Below are 17,379 nucleotides of genomic sequence, written 5' to 3'. Positions count from 1 at the left end.
GAAGGCTGAGGCAGGAGAATCGGTTGAACCCAGGAGCAGGAGGTTGCAGTGAACCAAGATCATACCACTGCACTCCAGTCTGAGAGACAGAGCAAGACTCTGTCTGAAAAAAATAAAGTAAGTAATAAAAATAAAAAATATGAAATAAAAAAGTTGGAAAAAGGACAAGAAAAATAAGTCATAGAGGCCAGAAGGCAATGAGATGATATGAGAAAAATGCTGAAAGGAAAAGACTGTCAAAGCAATCATTCTTTTTTTTTTTTTTGTAGAGATGGGGGTCTCCCTATGTTGCCCAGGCTGCTATCAGACTCTTGGGCCCAAGTGATCCTCCTGCCTTGGCCTCCCAACGTGTTGGGATTACAGGCGTGAGCCACTGCATCCGGGCCAAGAGTCTTAATTAAATCTGTCTTTTTGGTCGGGCATGGTGGTGCCTCACGCCAGTAATCCCAGCATTTTGGGGGCCAAGGCAGGTAGATCACTTGAGATCAGAAGTTCGAGACCAGCCTGGCCAACATGGTGGAACCCAGTTTCTACTAAAAATACAAAAATTAGCTGGGTGTGGTGGTGGATAGCTGTAATCCCAGCTACTTGGGAGGCTGAGGCAGGAGAACCGCCTGAGCCTGGGAAGTGGAGGTTGCAATAAGCAGAGATTACACCACTGCACTCCAGCCTGGGCGACACAGTGAGCCTTTGTCTCAAAAAAAAAAAAAAAAAAAAAAAAGAAAGAAAGAAAGAAAAAAAAACCCCATAAATAAAAATAAATGCACCTTTTAAAACTTCAAGCATATCAGCTAATTTCTATATCCTAGAACTTGATGAAGAAATTCTTATTTGCACTGGGCATGGTAGCTCACGCCTGTAATCCCGGCACTTTGGGAGGCCAAGGTGGGTAGATCATGAGGTCAGGAGTTTGAGACCAGCCTGGCCAAGATGGTGAAACCCTGTCTCTACCAAAAATATACCAAAAATACAAAAATTAGCCGGGCACGGTGGTGGGCACCTGTAATCCCAGCTACTCAGGAGGCTGAGGCAGGAGAATCGGTTGAACCCAGGAGGTGGAGGTTGCAGCGAGCCGAGACTGCACCACTGCACTCTAGCCTGGGTGACACAGCAAGACTCAGTCTCAAAAAAAAAAAAAAAAAAAAGAAATTCATATTTGCCCCTTACCTTATTTGGAAACTTCAGTTATGTTTTCTAGAAGCATTCTTCTTTCCAAATGTCAAGGGTTCTAATCTTTTTAGCCTATTTTATAGGGAGACTCAAACTCATTGCCACTGCCTCCAAGTATCTTTAGGCACTTTCATTGGTCTGTATTAGATTTTCTTTAGTCCTGGCTGACTTTTTCACAGTGGAGTTAACAGAACCATAATTTTGTACAAAGTTGTCCTGCTACCAAATAACCTTAAAACTGTCTTGTCAGACCTCTGTGAGAATATTGGGCTGATGTCTTCAGTGTCCTTTTTGCACTGTAATTGTAACTGATGGCTTGTAGTCTCTCCTTTTCAGTACAGCCTAGCTATAAAGACAGTGGTCCCTGAAGCCAGATTGCTTCAACTCAGATCCCATACTAGCTGATTAAGCTAACCCTGACAACCTAACCTATCTATACCTAGTTTTCTTTGTTTAAAAAATGGCAATAAAGGTGTCTATCTCATGGAATTATTGTTGGGCCTGAATGAATTCATACATGAAAAGCACTACTATCAATGGCTGACCCATAATGAACATTCAACAAATGCTACTTCAATTATCAACATAAAAGTTTGAGCTACTTTTCCCGAGATGCATTACTTTATGCTGAACACACTGGAGCAGTGTATTAAACTGCCAGTCATCCATCTGTTCACTCACTCACAACCTTGTCCATAAATTTTTCTTTAGTTATATCTACTGGCTTAACAATAATTTTCTCTCTGAGAACTGAGTGCCATGGCAAATGTAAAAATTTCACTGCATGATTCGCCTTCCAAGCCACTGAGCCTAAAAGTGTTAAATACAGCCATCCCCAGGGCAGATATCTAGAAATTCCATTCTTTAGATTTCTATATTCAGCTTCCTATCACAAAGTCAATTCTTTCTTCAATCTCCCCATGAAGACCGGGATTTTTGTTTTGTTCACTTACACTTCTCAAACACTGAGAACCATGCCCACCCCATGGCAGGTACTCAGTTAAGCAGCTGATATGTGAAGGAATTTAACAGGATCCTGGTGATCCAAATCTTAAATAACCATAGGAATGCAAATACTATCAAATTGTTTTCTTTTTAATTAATTTTGTTTTCCTATTTAATTAATTTATTTTTAAAATGAAGTTTCCCTAGGATAAGAGAAATGTTTTAATGTTAAAAAATTAGAACCTTAACAAATTAGTAAAACTTAGAAAAAAAATTAGATCCACCATCTATACCATGTTCATATATTCATTCCTCAAAGAAACCTAGATTCAATTATAGAGAAAATGTACAATATTTCATTAGTTAAGTTTATTGTTATCTTTTAGATGAATACTCTTCCCTTGGTATTTGTGAGGGATTGGTTACAGAATTACAGAACACCCTGCAGATACCACAATTTGGTCAAGTCACTCATATAAAATGGTGCAGAGTATCTGCATGTAACCTACACATATCCTCTCCCTCGTATACTTAGATTACTTATAATACATAATGCAATATAAATGCTACATAAACAGGTTTTTTTTGGTCTTTTTTTGTATCATTACTTTTTATTATTTCTTTCCCACCAGTATTTTTTCTTTTTTCTTTTCTTTTTTTTTTTGAGACGGAGTCTCGCTCTGTCACCCAGGCTGGAGTGCAGCGGCCAGATCTCAGCTCACTGCAAGCTCTGCCTCCCGGGTTTATGCCATTCTCCTGCCTCAGCCTCCCGAGTAGCTGGGACTACAAGGGCCCGCCACCTCACCCGGCTAGTTTTTTGTATTTTTTAGTAGAGATGGGGTTTCACCGTGTTAGCCAGGATGGTCTCGATCTCCTGACCTCGTGATCTGCCCGTCTTGGCCTCCCAAAGTGCTGGGATTACAGGCTTTTTTTTCTGAGAGGGAGTTCTGCTCTTGTCACCCAGGCTAGAGTGAAATGGCGCGATCTCAGCTTACTGCAACCTCCGCCTCCTGGGTTCAAGCAATTCTCCTGCCTCAGCTTCCCGAGTAGCTGGGATTACAGGCACCCGACACCACACCTGGCTAATTTTTGTATTTTTAGTAGAGACGGGGTTTCACCATGTTGGCCAGACTGGCCTTGAACTCCTAACCTCAGGTGATCCGCCTGCCTTGGCCTCCCAAAGTGTTGGGATTACAGGCATGAGCCACCACACCTGGCCCCCAGTACTCTCTCAGTATCCATGAATGCAGAATACCCAGGTATGGACAGCTGACTGTACCTAACCATCCATGGAATGAAATATAATTCATCCCTTTAGAGATCCTCAAGGGGACTCTGAAACTCTTCTCTATGGCAAAACGTCACATTGCAATATGGCCACTGACACCCTAATTCTGCAAATAAGAATTTACTATTTTTAAGGCATTTACTACTCTTAAGCTAATACTTCTGAAATTGTTAGCTGCAAAGACAATTAAGCATGTAGAAGCTTTTTAAAGCTCCTTGGTAAAGATCAAGACTGATGTATCACTTAGTCTCCTTTTCATTTAGGGACCTTCTGCGTATTAACCATGAAATTAAAGGGGAACACTGCAATTTCTTTTCTCCCTTTACATATGCTACAAAACATTTATGAATTTTTTTCTGGCTAATTTCTAGTTTGCACTATGTTTGCTGCATTTGTGTTTCTGAGCAAAGGTGAATTCATTAAAGAAGCAGTCTATATTGCAATACTTAAGAATTGTAGCTATGCTTCGTGAAAGACTAGAACCTGGAAATTGAAAGCCACCAGCAGCTCAGGGAGTCATGGTCAGCTCTGTCTCTTGGGAGCTACTTGGTTTCTCTAATTGCTTTATGCTTTGATCTCTTTCTGTAGAGCAGCTTTTACTCTTCAGTACACACTTGGCCAAACACGGTTTAAGAAAGCATTGAGAAGTTCAAGAAAGCACTGAGAAGCTCTACTACACTTTTTTAATAATTGGATTTCTTCTAAGGTATAGGATCTCTAACATTGTATATTAGGATTCCATTCCCAGGACTGATTCTGACACAAAATTAACTTGTAATCCAATAAGAGTTTTTGTTCTTTGGGTTTTTTTTTCTTTCTTTCTTTCTTTCTTTGTTTTTGAGATAGAGTTTCACTCTGTAGCCCAGACTGGAGTGCAACAGTGCAATCTCGGCTCACTGCAACCTCTGTCTCCGGGTTTGAGCAATTCATGTGCCTCAGCCTCCGAGTAGCTGAGACAACAGGCGTGTACTACCACAGCTAATTTTTTTGTATTCTTAGTAAAGAGGGGGTTTCACCATGTTGCCCAGGCTGGTCCAGAGCTCAGACAATCTGCCCGCCTTGGCCTCCCAAAGTGCTAGGATTACAGGTGTGAGCCACTGTGCCCAGCCCCAAGTAAGATCTTTTTAAAATAAAGTTTCACTGACCTAGAATTCAGCCATTACATAATTGATACCTAACCCATCAGGTAGAGGAAGAGAAAAGGGAGGAAGGAGAGGAGAAAGCGGAGGGATTAGCTGAGAAACCTAACCTTGCAATCATGAGTTCTGATTTACAGAGAGAACCTGATTGCTAGAGAAAGGAGAAAAACACCACCAGTTAAGAGACAGAATTTTTTTTTAAAAATGCATGCTAGATTTTGTGTTCTCAATAGTGCTTAGGTGAGATGCATTAAATATAGCTAAGAGGATAAAGAATTTAGGACTAGATGGGTCCTTGAAGAGTTTCTAGCCTCCACACTCATTTGATAGCTGAAAAGTTAAATACCTGCCCAAAGCCAGTCAGTGAGGGTCAGTGCCTGAATCAGACCTCCTGTCTCCTGACTCTTGAGCCAGTGACCTCCTCCATCGTGCCAGAAAACCTTTCATTCCAGGAGCATTAATTCTGACAAAGATGGGAACCTTACCGAGGGGCATAATGGAGAGGTATTTGCCTCGAAACTTGCTGGTGATTTTGATTTCCTGACGCAATGTCCAGCCATTTTTGGACTCAGCATGGTGCGCAGCAGCAGGGGGATGATGACTCACCTGGAAGAAATCAGGTTCAAATTAAGAAGGCAGAAAGGAGAAGAAAAAGATACTGCCTATAAATTGGTGAGAAACACCCAAAATTCACACTTGATGTTTTTACACCCACAACAGTAGGTGAATCCCAGAACCTCCAGTGTCTCCAATGCTGAAGTTCTGAAGAAAAAGAATAAAAGCTGGGATGACAGGGACTAGAATTTCTGCAAACATTAAGACCCAGGGGATTAACCAAAAAATTATCTCTTTCTTCAGAAAGGAAATGCGTTATGGTCCTGAGGCTCCTTTACCTGCTCACAGAGTGATCGGTACCCATTCTCCTCTAATCGGTCCAGCTCAAAGGTCTCTCCAAGCAGTGGGTTGAATGGCTTACTGGTGCGGAAGACAGTAGTGGAGTAGGAGGACACGGTGAAAGCTGCAACATAACAGAGCTGTTCTAGAGAATTCTCACATTTTGCAGCTCGGTCTAACAGCTCATGGTATTCCAGATCTTCAGTAAGGCGCTGAAGCATGGACAAGGGCTCATTAAAGTTTACCTGTAAGGAAAATAACAGTTAAAAAAACTCTGCCTACCCATCTATATATACGAGACAGTTTAATTTTGCAGTTGAGGAAATAAATCACTGGGGAAGGAGGGCTTTGCTCAGTAGAGCAGCTCTAATATTTAATCCGCAAACAACCCATTCTCCTTGTCAATTGTTCAAGTCTGTGGGTGGCAGAAATCACTGTTTTCATTTCACTAACTGTAAGCTCTTTGAGATGGGAACCATGCCTCTTCTGTTGAGCACTACATATCCAAGATCCATCAGTGCCTGGCCCACAGAAGACCATCATCAAATAAGTGCTGGATAAGTTTTTTTTTTTTTTTTTTTTTTTTAGACGGAGTCTCACTTTGTTGCCCAGGCTGGAGTGCAGTGGTGCGATCTCCACTCACTACAAGCTCCACCTCCCGGGTTCACGCCATTCTCCTGTCTCCGCCTCACGAGTAGCTGGGACTACAGGCGCCCGCCACCATTCCCGGTTAATTTTTGTATTTTCAGTAGAGCGGGGTTTCACCATGTTAGCCAGGGTGGTCTCGATCTCCCGACCTTGTGATCCGCCCGTCTCGGCCTCCCAAAGTGCTGGGATTACAGGCGTAAGCCACCGCGCCCGGCCTGGATAAGTTTTTAAAAAAAGAAATGTAATGTATTTTAGCACAAATATACCCAGAGAGGAAATCAGGTATTTAAAATTCTTGGAGAATGAAAGAAACAGTAGTAAATTATAAGTACAGCTGTATCCTGACTAGTTATAAAAGTTAGCTTTCATCCTGGACAAAACAATTGCTAAGACTTAGTTCAGTTCTGCATCAGGCCAGGATTCTGACTTCTCCTCTGAGGCTGGATAATTGTGTTTCTGGGAGTGAAGTGCTCATGATGGGGGTTGAAAGCGGGCTGTGCATGCTCTTACTTTTCTAATTTTGAAGCCAGCTTAAGGCGACCAAGTACTGGATAAAGCAAGCATGTGTGTGTATATGTCTATGAAGCAGGGGTTGGGGGCTTCTGTTGCGGGAGATGTTCATTCATTCATTTATTCACTTACTCATTCCACAAATATTTACTGAGTACCCATGTGTGCCAGACCCTATGCTACCCACTGGGTACAGAGAAGTGAACAAGAGAAGCTGACTTTTTTGGGGAGTGGAGGGGTAGGGAGTGAGAAACATTGTTAATGCTCCCCACCCATCTCATACTCCCCAAAAAAGTCAGCTTCTAAATTAACTCTTTGAAATTTTAAAGGATTTTACTATGTAAAAATTCACTATAAAACAAGTCGGGTTCCCAAGTTAGTCCATAAAGCTTATTTAATTAACAATATAGATGAACAAGTCTAAATATTATTAGCCTGAGTTCTAAGTCTAGAGAAGAAAAGAAGAAAAAAATTCCCTTTTTAGTGAACGGTTCTGGCCTTAAGCAACACTTTAGTTAAACAAACAGAAAAAACACTTTTCTTTCTGATGTTCCACCTCTTTCAGCATTTTTGTTCACCCTCCTACTCACCAACCTCTGAGCTACATATTACCCTAATACTTGCTATCCCCCCTCAATTGTGAAATTAATATCGTATAATTTTTAACTATAAAAAACTTTGAAAACAAAGTATCAAGGAAAAAATTTTCTTGAAATGAGATCACCACTATTAACATTTTCAGTTTGTTTCTATACATTCATACACTTTTTAAAAGTAATAAACTTGGCCACGCGTGGTGGCTCATGCTTACAATCCTAGCACTTTGGGAGGCTGACGCGAGTGGATTGCTTGAGCTCAGCAGTTTGAGACCAGCCTGGGAAACATGGCAAAACCCCATCTCTATAAAAAAATACAAAAATTAGCAGGGTGTGGTGGCGTGCACCTGTAGTCCCAGTTAATTGGGAGGCTGAGGGGGGATGATGGCTTGAGCCCAAGAGGCAGAGGTTGCAGTGAGTCAAGACCATGCCACTGCACTCCAGCCTGGGTAACAGAGTGAGACCCTGTCTCAAAAAAATAATAAAATAATAAATAAATTAAATTAAATTAAATTCATAAACTACAGCCTGCTTTTTCTCTGAGAAATATCCCAAATGTTTCTCTGTGAACATTTTCCAGTTAACACAGAGCCACAGGACCAACAACACTCATCCTTTGAGAAACAGGACCTACCAAAACAGTGTGCCATACTCCAGAGCCCTCTTCCCCACCCTGACAGACTAGTAGTATGAGGACACGAGCACACACGGAGGGGTAGTGGGTTGAGAAAGCCCTAATCCTCAATTCTTTTTAAAGAGGGCACTTATTAACCAACAAAACCTCTCAGTGGCAGAATTTCAGGCAACATAAAGTAACATTTCCATACATTTTGAGGAAAACTGGGGACAGGCAGTGTACTCCACTGGTGGTACTAGACATACCAGCAGTGCATGGGACTAGAATCAGCACATTTTTATCACTGCTTTTCACACACACACAGCCTTGCCCATCAACAACCAGTTTCTCCAAAAGTGCCAAGCTTCTTATAATAGTCATTTTATTACTCAAAAGCCAAGCAGGGAAACAAATGAGTCTGAGTATTTAAAGGGGAAGGAAGGATTTACACAGTTGATGAAAAATTGGGCAGCTAAAAAAAAGACAACCCAGAGATTGGCAGCAGCAGGAAGCTATAACCATTGGTAGGGTGGAGAGATGGGGAGAAGTAGCAGTATTACTACAGCTCAGAGGTGGAGGTCCAAGAGAGGAGGATCAGGCGAATGTAAAACATCAAGGCAGGGGAGGCCTGTCCAGTGAAAGCCAGAGCACCACTCAAGAGGGCATAGAGGGAGAGACTTCGCACAGCCATAACCTCCTACTGGTATCTTGTATTAGTGAAGCCCAGCCAGACTCCAGTAGCCACGGAAGCCTGAGAAAACACTTCCTAGAGGGATTAGTTTTCCTGTGTCACAGCCCAGAGTAGGGGAAGGGTGAAGACTTGATCTGTGGGCAAAACAAGTACAGGATTGTACATTCCTAAAGGCAGTATCAACAAGGAACTAATGGTAAAGGAGGACAAAGAAGTCACCTAGACCCAGAAGCTATTACTTTTTTTTTTTTTTTGAGAGAGAGTCTCACTCTGTCGCCCAGGCTGGAAGTGCAGTGGCACGATCTCGGCTCACTGCAACCTCCGTCTCCCAGATTCAAACAATTCTCCTGCCTCGGTCTCCCGAGTAGCTAAGATTACAGGCGTGCGCCAGCATGCCCGGCTAATTTTTATATTTTTAGTAGAGATGGGGTTTCACCATGATGGCCAGGCTGATCTCGAACTCCTGACCTCAAGTGATCTGCCTGCCTCAGCCTCCCAAAGTGCTGGGATTACAGGTGTGGGCCACCACGCATGGCATCAGAAGCTTTTTTTCTCTTTTTTTTCTTTTCTAAGACAGAGTCTCACTCTGTTGCCCAGGCTAGAGTGCAGTGGTGCGATCCCAGCTCACTGCAAGCTCTGCCTCCCGGGTTCACACCATTCTCCTGCCTCAGCCTCCCGAATAGCTGGGACTACAGGTGCCTGCCACCACGCCCAGCTAATTTTTGTATTTTTTAGTAGACACGGGTTTTCACCGTGTTAGCCAGGATGGTCTTGATCTCCTGACCTCGTGATCCACCCGCCTCAGCCTCCCAAAGTGCTGGGATTACAGGCATGAGCCACTGTGCCCGGCCAGCATCAGAAGCTGTTTCTAAGCAGGAACTACATTTCTGAGACTGCAATGACACGCCTTTCCAGTCCACTTTCCCACTACTCCCGTCAAGGCACCTAATACTCCAGGTAAGTGGGGTTTCTTTTCAAGCCCCTAATAAACTAATTATTTTAGGTTTATCCTAAGGCTACTCATGGCCTTTTCTTATCTGAAGGTCAACCTTTTTTTGAGACAGGGTCTCGCTCTCACCCAGGCTGGAATGCAGTGGTGAGATCATGGCTCACTGTAGCCTCAACCTCCTGGGCTCAAGTGATCCTCCCACCTCAGCTTCCCAAGTATTTGGGACTACAGGCACACATAACCATGCCTGGCTAACTTATTATTATTATATGTATATATTTTTTGAGACAAAGTCTCGCTTGTCATCAAGGCTGGAATGTAGTGGCACCATCTTGACTCACTGCAACCTCTACCTCCAGGGTTCAAGCCATTCTCATGCCTCAGCATCCCAAGTAGCTGGGACTACAGGCACACACCACCATGCCCCACTAATTTTTTGTATTTTAGTAGAGGCAGGGTTTCATCATGTTGCCTAGGCTGGTCTTGAACTCCTGAGCTCAGGTAATCCACCCACCTTGGCCTCCCAAAGTGCTAGGATTACAGGCATGAGCCACTATGCCCAGCCAAATTTTTTATTATTTGCAGAGACAGGGTCTCCCCATGTTGCCCAGACTGGTCTTGAAGTCTTGGGCTCAAGCGGTCCTCCTTAGTCTCCCAAGTGTTAGCATGCACCCAGCCCAACACTTTCCTAACAAAAATTCTACATATTTATACATAAACCTATTTGTTTTCCAAGACCCAGTTAATTAATTACTTCGACATCTGCTGAATGATTTACACACGCCAGGCACAGGGCTAAGCATCAAGGATATAAAGACTATCAAGATGTAGCCCCTGATCACGAGGAACGCAGTCTCTGAAGAGGCAGAAACTACACATTGGTCCATAGCTTCAAGAGGGTAGGGAGAATGCTTCTGTATTTTTGTATGCTAAGTAGCTGGCTATGGACAAAATCTGTACCACTTGCCCATTCCCACTATCCATTCTTCCCTTCTTCTACAACTGGTAGAACCCTTAATTTTTCACAAGGCCATGTCATCCAGAACAGAAGTCTTCATTTCTAGCCTTCTCTCCAGCTAGCTGTGGCCATATAGCTAAGTTTTAGCCACACAGATTTAAGTGATAGTGATTTATGCAACTTCCAGGAAGCATCCTCTTGGTTTTTTGAGACAGAGTCTAGCTCTGTCACCCAGGCTGGAGTACAGTGGTGTGATCTCAGCTCACGGCAACCTCTGCCTCCTGGGTACAAGCGATTCTCCTGCGTCACCCTCCCGAGTATCTGCACCACCACGCACGTTTAATTTTTGTATTTTTAGTACAGACAGGGTTTCACCATTTTGCCCAGGCTGGTCTTTAACTCCTGACCTCAAGTGATGCACCTGCCTTGACCTCTCAAAGTGCTGGGATTACATGCATTAGCCACTGCACCCAGCCAGGAAGCACCCTTAAAAGGTATAGCCTTTCCTCTTTTTCTGTTTTCCGGCTGGCTGGAATGAGGCTCTGATGACTCAAGCTGGAGCAGCCACTTGGGCCTGCGGACTGAGGCCAAAGGCAGCAAAGCCCCAGGATAAAAAGAAGCCTGGCCCTGACACCACAGAGTATGGCACTAGCCCTGGACCACCTACTTCTGGGCTTGAACACAATAATGAGTTAAGCCAACATTTGTTTAAGGCAGAGGGTTGACAGCTTTTTCTGTAAAGGGCTGGATAGTAAATATTTAGGCTTTGAGGGCCATATGGTCTCTGCCACAACCACTTAACACTGCTGTTGTAGGATGAAAGCAGCTGCAGATGATATGTAAATGAAAGAGTATCACCCTGCTCCTATAAAACATCATGGATGTTAACATCTGAATTTCAACTAATTTTCACATCACAAACTATTATGCTGTTTGCTGAGCCCTGGCTTAAACTGATACATTTTGATTTTTTTTTTTTTTTTTTGCCTCCCCAACCCCACAGTTGGCCTCAAGAATTTGTTTCTTTAATAAATCGAACCTATATCTTCTATACCTAACTGAAAACTAGGGCAACATCAGGCAAACAGTAGGCACCCAGAAAATGCTTGTGAAATGAACATGCAATGATACACACTGTTTACACCATAAACAGTGGAACTTGTTGGAACACAAAGGAGAGACATTTCATCCTGATAGGAAGCACTGGAGGAGGTTTGCTGAAAAAGACACACTATAGCTGCATCCTGAAGAAATGGGTATTAGCCACAGCAGAAAAAAGGTGGCAAGTGTTGATAGGGAACTGACGGAAGTCCATGCAGAAAGAGCAGTATGTACAAATGCCCTGAGGGAAAGGACAGGATGTGTGAAGGTAATCCTAATGACTAGAACTCAGGATATATGGGGTGGAGCCTTGCCAATGGGGAGGAGTTACCAAGCCCCCTAAGGTATCTGGACTATGCTGAAAGCAATGAAGATCCAGTAAAGGATTTTAAGCTGAGGACTGACATTTGCCATTTTTCAAAAATCACTTTCACAACAGTGTAGACAGATTGGAGGAAGACATGACAGGGGACAGGGAGGTCAGCCCAAACACCATCTTTGCCATGGGGAGGGTCCTCATCTTTCTGGTTTGAATGAACGATTTTTGCTTCTGTGTTCCCTAAGCCTTTGTTTGTGTTGTACTTTCCATAATACTATCACAGAAAATAATGTTTTCTACCTGTTTTCATGTCTGTCTCTTTTAAACTACATGCTTCTTGAAAACAAAAACTATGATGTATTTATCTTTGCATGCATGTCCCCAGTGCATCTAGCATAGGAATTTGCTCAAAAATAACTGTTACTGAAAATACACATCTGCTCTAGGTGATCTGGGAACATATTAGATCCAGAGCCAAAATTAAAGTAGCTAAATTTAAGGAACAGTTTATGACTGTAAAGGTAAAAAAGACCATGCCACAAACTGCCACACAAGTGGGTGGGGCTGTCATATCAGCACTCTTCCCACTGAGGCTTGAGAGGAACTCCTGGCAGCAGCTCCAGTGTGCAAGAACCTTACCGGCATGGGGATCTTAGAGAGTTCTTTTCCAATGCAGTTCTTCATGATGCTCCATAAATTGAGGCTATAGTTTGGCTTGTATGGTATTCTGGTTCTTTTTTCCTTTTTGGTCTCCTCCAGCTGATGCTTGTACTGAGAGAAAAAACAAAGCCATTCAACCACCCACAAAGAACAGAAAACCTGGTATTTATAACCTTCCCTTCCCCCGTGCTAAAAAAAGAAAAAAAAAATCAGTTTCTCTTAGCACTTCACAAAAAAAAAAAAAATTCCTTGGGAATCACAACCCACGTCCCTCACCTCTGACAACTCCCATATAAGAGTTACCTGTTCATCAAGGCTGATGTCACTGCTGGCTCCACTGATATTGCTGCCAGTACGTCTGTACAGATGGGAAACACAGAAGGATGAGAACAAAAACCAGAACTAGAGTTTGGTCCTGGACATTTCTTTACAAAGCAGAATGCCAAGTATACTGTATAAACTTATTGATGGGTGATCAAATGATGACATTTAGAAAAGGAACGAATTTAAATATCTCTGGAGAATTTGTTTATGTAAAAAAGCTGACACTTTTTCACTTAAAAAGGGCCCATTCTGGGGGGAGGGGGGAGGGATTGCATTGGGGAGTTATACCTGATATAAATGATGAATTGATGGGTGCTGACGAGTTGATGGGTGCAGCACACCAACATGGCACATGTATACATATGTAACCTGCACGTTATGCACATGTACCCTAGAACTTAAAGTATAATAAAAAAATAATAATAATAATAATAATAATAATAATAAAAAGTATACACACACACACAAAAAAAAAAAAAGGGCCCATTCTACAAACAGATCTTGAGACAAAAAAAAAAAAAAAAAAAGAAAAGGGCCCAGATTGAATATTGACAATTATAATACTCTCACTGAAATGTTTTTAACCTTTTGATGGCCAAATATGTTTATTTTCTTCAACAATCAAGGATAACTTACTTGTGGCCCAAATTTTCAGGCATGGTGATGATCTCAGGTGCATCAAAAAATTCATTCTCATCATCTTCATCACTCATGTCCCCTTTGCCAGAGCAGCACTGATCTACAAGAAGAAAAGCTCCATTTGTTAACTTTGGTTATCTTTACCAAATGTCTGATAGAGCAAGTTCTTTTAAGCACTAACCACAAACACAGCAAAAAATGGTAGAAAGCAGTGGAAAATCCAGAATAAATCAATGGGTTCCAATTCCATTTCACACGAGTCAGTGACTGTGGAGAGTTTGGAGTTCTCCTATCAACTGCAGAAAACCATCTGGCTCACCTTAAACCAGGCTACCTGAGAGCTAAGCATCTTACCTTTACCAGAACCCACACTGCCAGGAGTGTTTGCCGGCAGCACCGTGGCTCCTCGGAAGGCCCTCTCCAGGTGATTATGCTGCTTTGCCAGCTGCTCAAGGGTCTCTTCCAGTCGGATACGCTGGTCTCTTTCGTACTGTAGTGACTTTTGCCATTTTTTACTATGGGTCTGGGCTAACATGAGGAAATCTCTGCAGGCCTGTATGGAGAAAGCGTTAACTGCGTCACCTCAACCAGTCAGAGTTTCCCCTCAAGCTTCTGCAAGCCCATTGAGTAACCTTATTCCGTGAACTTTGACAAATTACAATGAAAGACTTTCCCTTTTATGCCAAGGTATCAGGGACAGCTAGCTCTATGCTGAAATCAAGGTCAAACCCAGAAAAAAAGTAAATATGGTTATCACGGTTCTTTTATACTTTCCTGGTCATAAGAACCAAACAAACGCCACGTGGGCAGTAAACCTAGACAAAGTATTTGTGGCAACATCAGAAAGAGCAGGTATGTGAACTGCACCAAAAGTAGAGAACTGCTCACTGAAAGAAGGATGAGAGCACACACAGAATAACTACTTTCAACAAATTCTTGACTAAACTCAAGTAACTGAAAGCTAAGGAATTCAGACACCAAGAACAGAGAATCTACACTGAGGTAGTCTAGTATAGGGAAACTCATTTTGTTTTTATTTTGGTCACTAAGAGAAACAACTGACCTTAAAAATTAGGAGCCTTCCAGTGTGCAGGAAGAAGGGTTAAAAAGAAAAATATTAGAAGCCTACTTGAAAAACCAAAGAAGGCATTTAGAGAAAAAACCCACAAATATGATTATACCAAGTCCCTCCACTGGCTCCCCACTAACATGAGGATCAAATACTAACTACTGGTTATGAACATAAAGGGACCTTCACAATACTGCCTTGTATTCTCCTCGCCAGGCAGGTGTACTTAGCACTGCACCCTACAATGCAGCCACACTGAATTGCTCACCATTTCTTGGACACAGATTTCAGGGCACAGGCTGGAGTGGAACGCAGATCACAGCTCACTGCAGCCTCAACCTCGCCAGGCTCAGGTGATCCTCCTACCTCAGCCCCACCAAGCAGCTGGGACTACAGGTATATACTACCATGGCCGGCTAATTTTTGTATTTTGTAGAGATGGGATTTTGCCATGCTACCCAAACTGGTATCGAACCTATGGACTCAAGCGATCTACCCATCTCGGCCTCCCAAAGTGTTGGGATTACAGGCATAAGCCACCGTGTCCGGCCGTGGACACAGATTTCTTTCAGGCCTGCCTACTTCAGCATATGCTATTCACTCTACCTAGAATGCCCATCCCTATCCCCTGTTTCTAAGAAAGGGGAAATATTTCTTTAAGATCTATGGCAAATGCTACTTTGTGACATCTCCCCACCAGTCTCATAAGCAGCCAGTCTCTTCTCTACATTTCCATTGCATTTTGCACAAACTTCTATTTTACACATGCACGGCAGTATCGTGACTGATTTTCTGTCTCTCCAGATGGATCATAGGCAATTTAAAGACACATTTTTGAGCTTATTCATATATAGATCTCCAGCTCCTAATTTAGTTGCTCTGTACATAACAGGGACCTGATAAAGTTTGCTTAATAAATAAACAAAGGAAGGAGGCAAGCAATGTAAGCTTAAATGTCTATTCCCTGTTACAGAGAAGCTAAAAGGTAAACAGGATATTTACTCCCATGGTTTCAACCATTGTCTATAGGTTAATGGTTACTAAATCAGTAATTCTAGCCCAGCACTCACTGAGATTCAGAATAGAATATCCAACCCCCTATTCAAAGGCTCAAAGTAACTTCAAAATTAATGCGTCCCAAAGTGAACTCATTACCTTCTGTTTTTTTTGTTTTGTTGTTTTTTTTTTAGACATGTTCTTGCTCTGTCAGCCAGGCTGGAGTGCAGTGGCACAATCATGGCTCACTGCAGCCTCAACCTCCCAAGTTCAAGTGATCCTCCTACCTGAGCCTCCCAAGTAGCTGGGACTACAGGCATGAGTCACAATGCCCAGCTAATTTTTGTAGTTTCTATAGAGATGGGATTCTGCCATGTTGCTCACGCTAGTCTTTCAACTCCCAGGCTCAAGGGATCCACACCTGGGACTACAGGTGTGAGGCACCCATGCCCAGCTTCATCAGTTTCCTATGTTATCTCTGCTTTTCCCTTTGATGTTCCCCAACCCAACTTTCAGGGCCCTCCCAGTTGTTCAAGTCAGAAAATTAAGGAGCATTCTTCTCTTACTTTTGTCTCCTTCCTCACAGCCAGTAATCAAGTCCTACTGATTCTTCTTTAATATTCAAAATATCTGTACACGTCTTTCCATCCTCCATACTCAGAAACAGTACAGAGTGCATACTCTGGAGTTGGACTGGTGGGGCTCAAATCACAGATCCTCCCCACTATCTAACTGTACAAACATGGGTAAGTTATTTAACCTCTCTGTGCCTCATCTTCCTTTTCCATAAACAAATAATAACAATAAAGTACCTCATAGAGTTGTTGTTTTACATGTAAGCACTTAGAACCATATTAGGCTCACAATAAACATTCAATAAGGTGTTAGTTATTATCATCATAAGCTGGCATGGTAGCGCACGTATGTAAAACACTTTGGAAGGCCAAGACAAAAGGAGTACCTGAGGCCAGGAGTTTGAGACCAGCCTGGACAACATACAAGATCCCATCTCTGTAAAAAAAATTCAAAAAAGATACAAAAATTTTAAAAAGAGGCTGGGTAGAGTGGCTCACACCTTTAATCCCAGCACTTTGGGAGGCTGAGGCAGGCAGATGAACCAAGGTTAGGTGTTTGAGACCAGCCTGGCCAATATAGTGAAACCCCATCTCTACTAAAAATACAAAAATTAGCCAGGCGTGGTGATGTGTGCCTGTCCCAGCTACCTGGGAGGATGAGGCAGAAGAACTGCTTGAACCCGGGAGGTGGAGGTTATAGTGAACCAAGATCGTGCACTGCACTCCAGCCTGGGTGACAAAGTGAGACTCTGTCTCAAAAAAAAAAAAAAAAAGTTGAGTGTAGCGGCTCTGCCTATAATCCCAGCTACTCAGGAGGCTAAGGAGTGAGCCTCACTTGAGCCTGAGTGCTTAAGGCTGCAGTGAGCTCTGATGGTGCCACTGCACTCCAGCCTGGGTGAGAGAGCAATACTCTGTCTCTTAAAAAAAAAAAAAGAAAGAAAAAGACAAAGGCCAAGCACGGTGGCTCATGCCTGTAATCCCAGCACTTTGGGAGGCCTAGGCAGGTGGATCATGAGGTCAGGAGTTCAAGACCAGCCTGGCCAAGATGGTGAAACCCCATCTCTACTAAAAATACAAAAAATTAGCTGGGTGTGGTGGTGTGAGCCTGTAGTCCCAGCTACTTGAGAGGCTGAGGCGGGAGAACTGCTTGAACCCGGGAAGTGGAGGTTACAGTGAGCTGAGATCACACCATTACACTCCAGCCTGGGTGACAAAGCGAGACTCCATCTCAAAAAAAAGAAAAAAATTATGACTGCATCAAAATTGGTCTCATCTTCTAATCCACTACTACC

General features: G+C 42.8%; 1 protein-coding gene across 1 annotated transcript in view; it reads right to left on the bottom strand.

The window, feature by feature from the left end:
* The window catches only part of OSBP (oxysterol binding protein), a 40,698-nt gene that overhangs the window by 12,033 nt on the left and 11,286 nt on the right, over nt 1-17,379 (bottom strand). The window contains exons 4-9 of the mRNA XM_023215522.3: nt 13,802-14,000; nt 13,445-13,547; nt 12,788-12,842; nt 12,464-12,595; nt 5,436-5,681; nt 5,028-5,148 (exon numbers count right to left, since the gene is read on the bottom strand). Of these exons, the coding sequence (XP_023071290.2) occupies nt 5,028-5,148; nt 5,436-5,681; nt 12,464-12,595; nt 12,788-12,842; nt 13,445-13,547; nt 13,802-14,000 (856 nt within the window). The remainder of the gene's footprint in view (nt 1-5,027; nt 5,149-5,435; nt 5,682-12,463; nt 12,596-12,787; nt 12,843-13,444; nt 13,548-13,801; nt 14,001-17,379) is intronic.

Source organism: Piliocolobus tephrosceles, chromosome 13 (assembly GCF_002776525.5).
Source record: "Piliocolobus tephrosceles isolate RC106 chromosome 13, ASM277652v3, whole genome shotgun sequence".
Classification (NCBI taxonomy): domain Eukaryota; kingdom Metazoa; phylum Chordata; class Mammalia; order Primates; family Cercopithecidae; genus Piliocolobus; species Piliocolobus tephrosceles.
The sequence above is the reverse complement of the archived record's forward strand: the minus strand, read 5'-3'. Positions and strand labels throughout refer to the sequence as shown.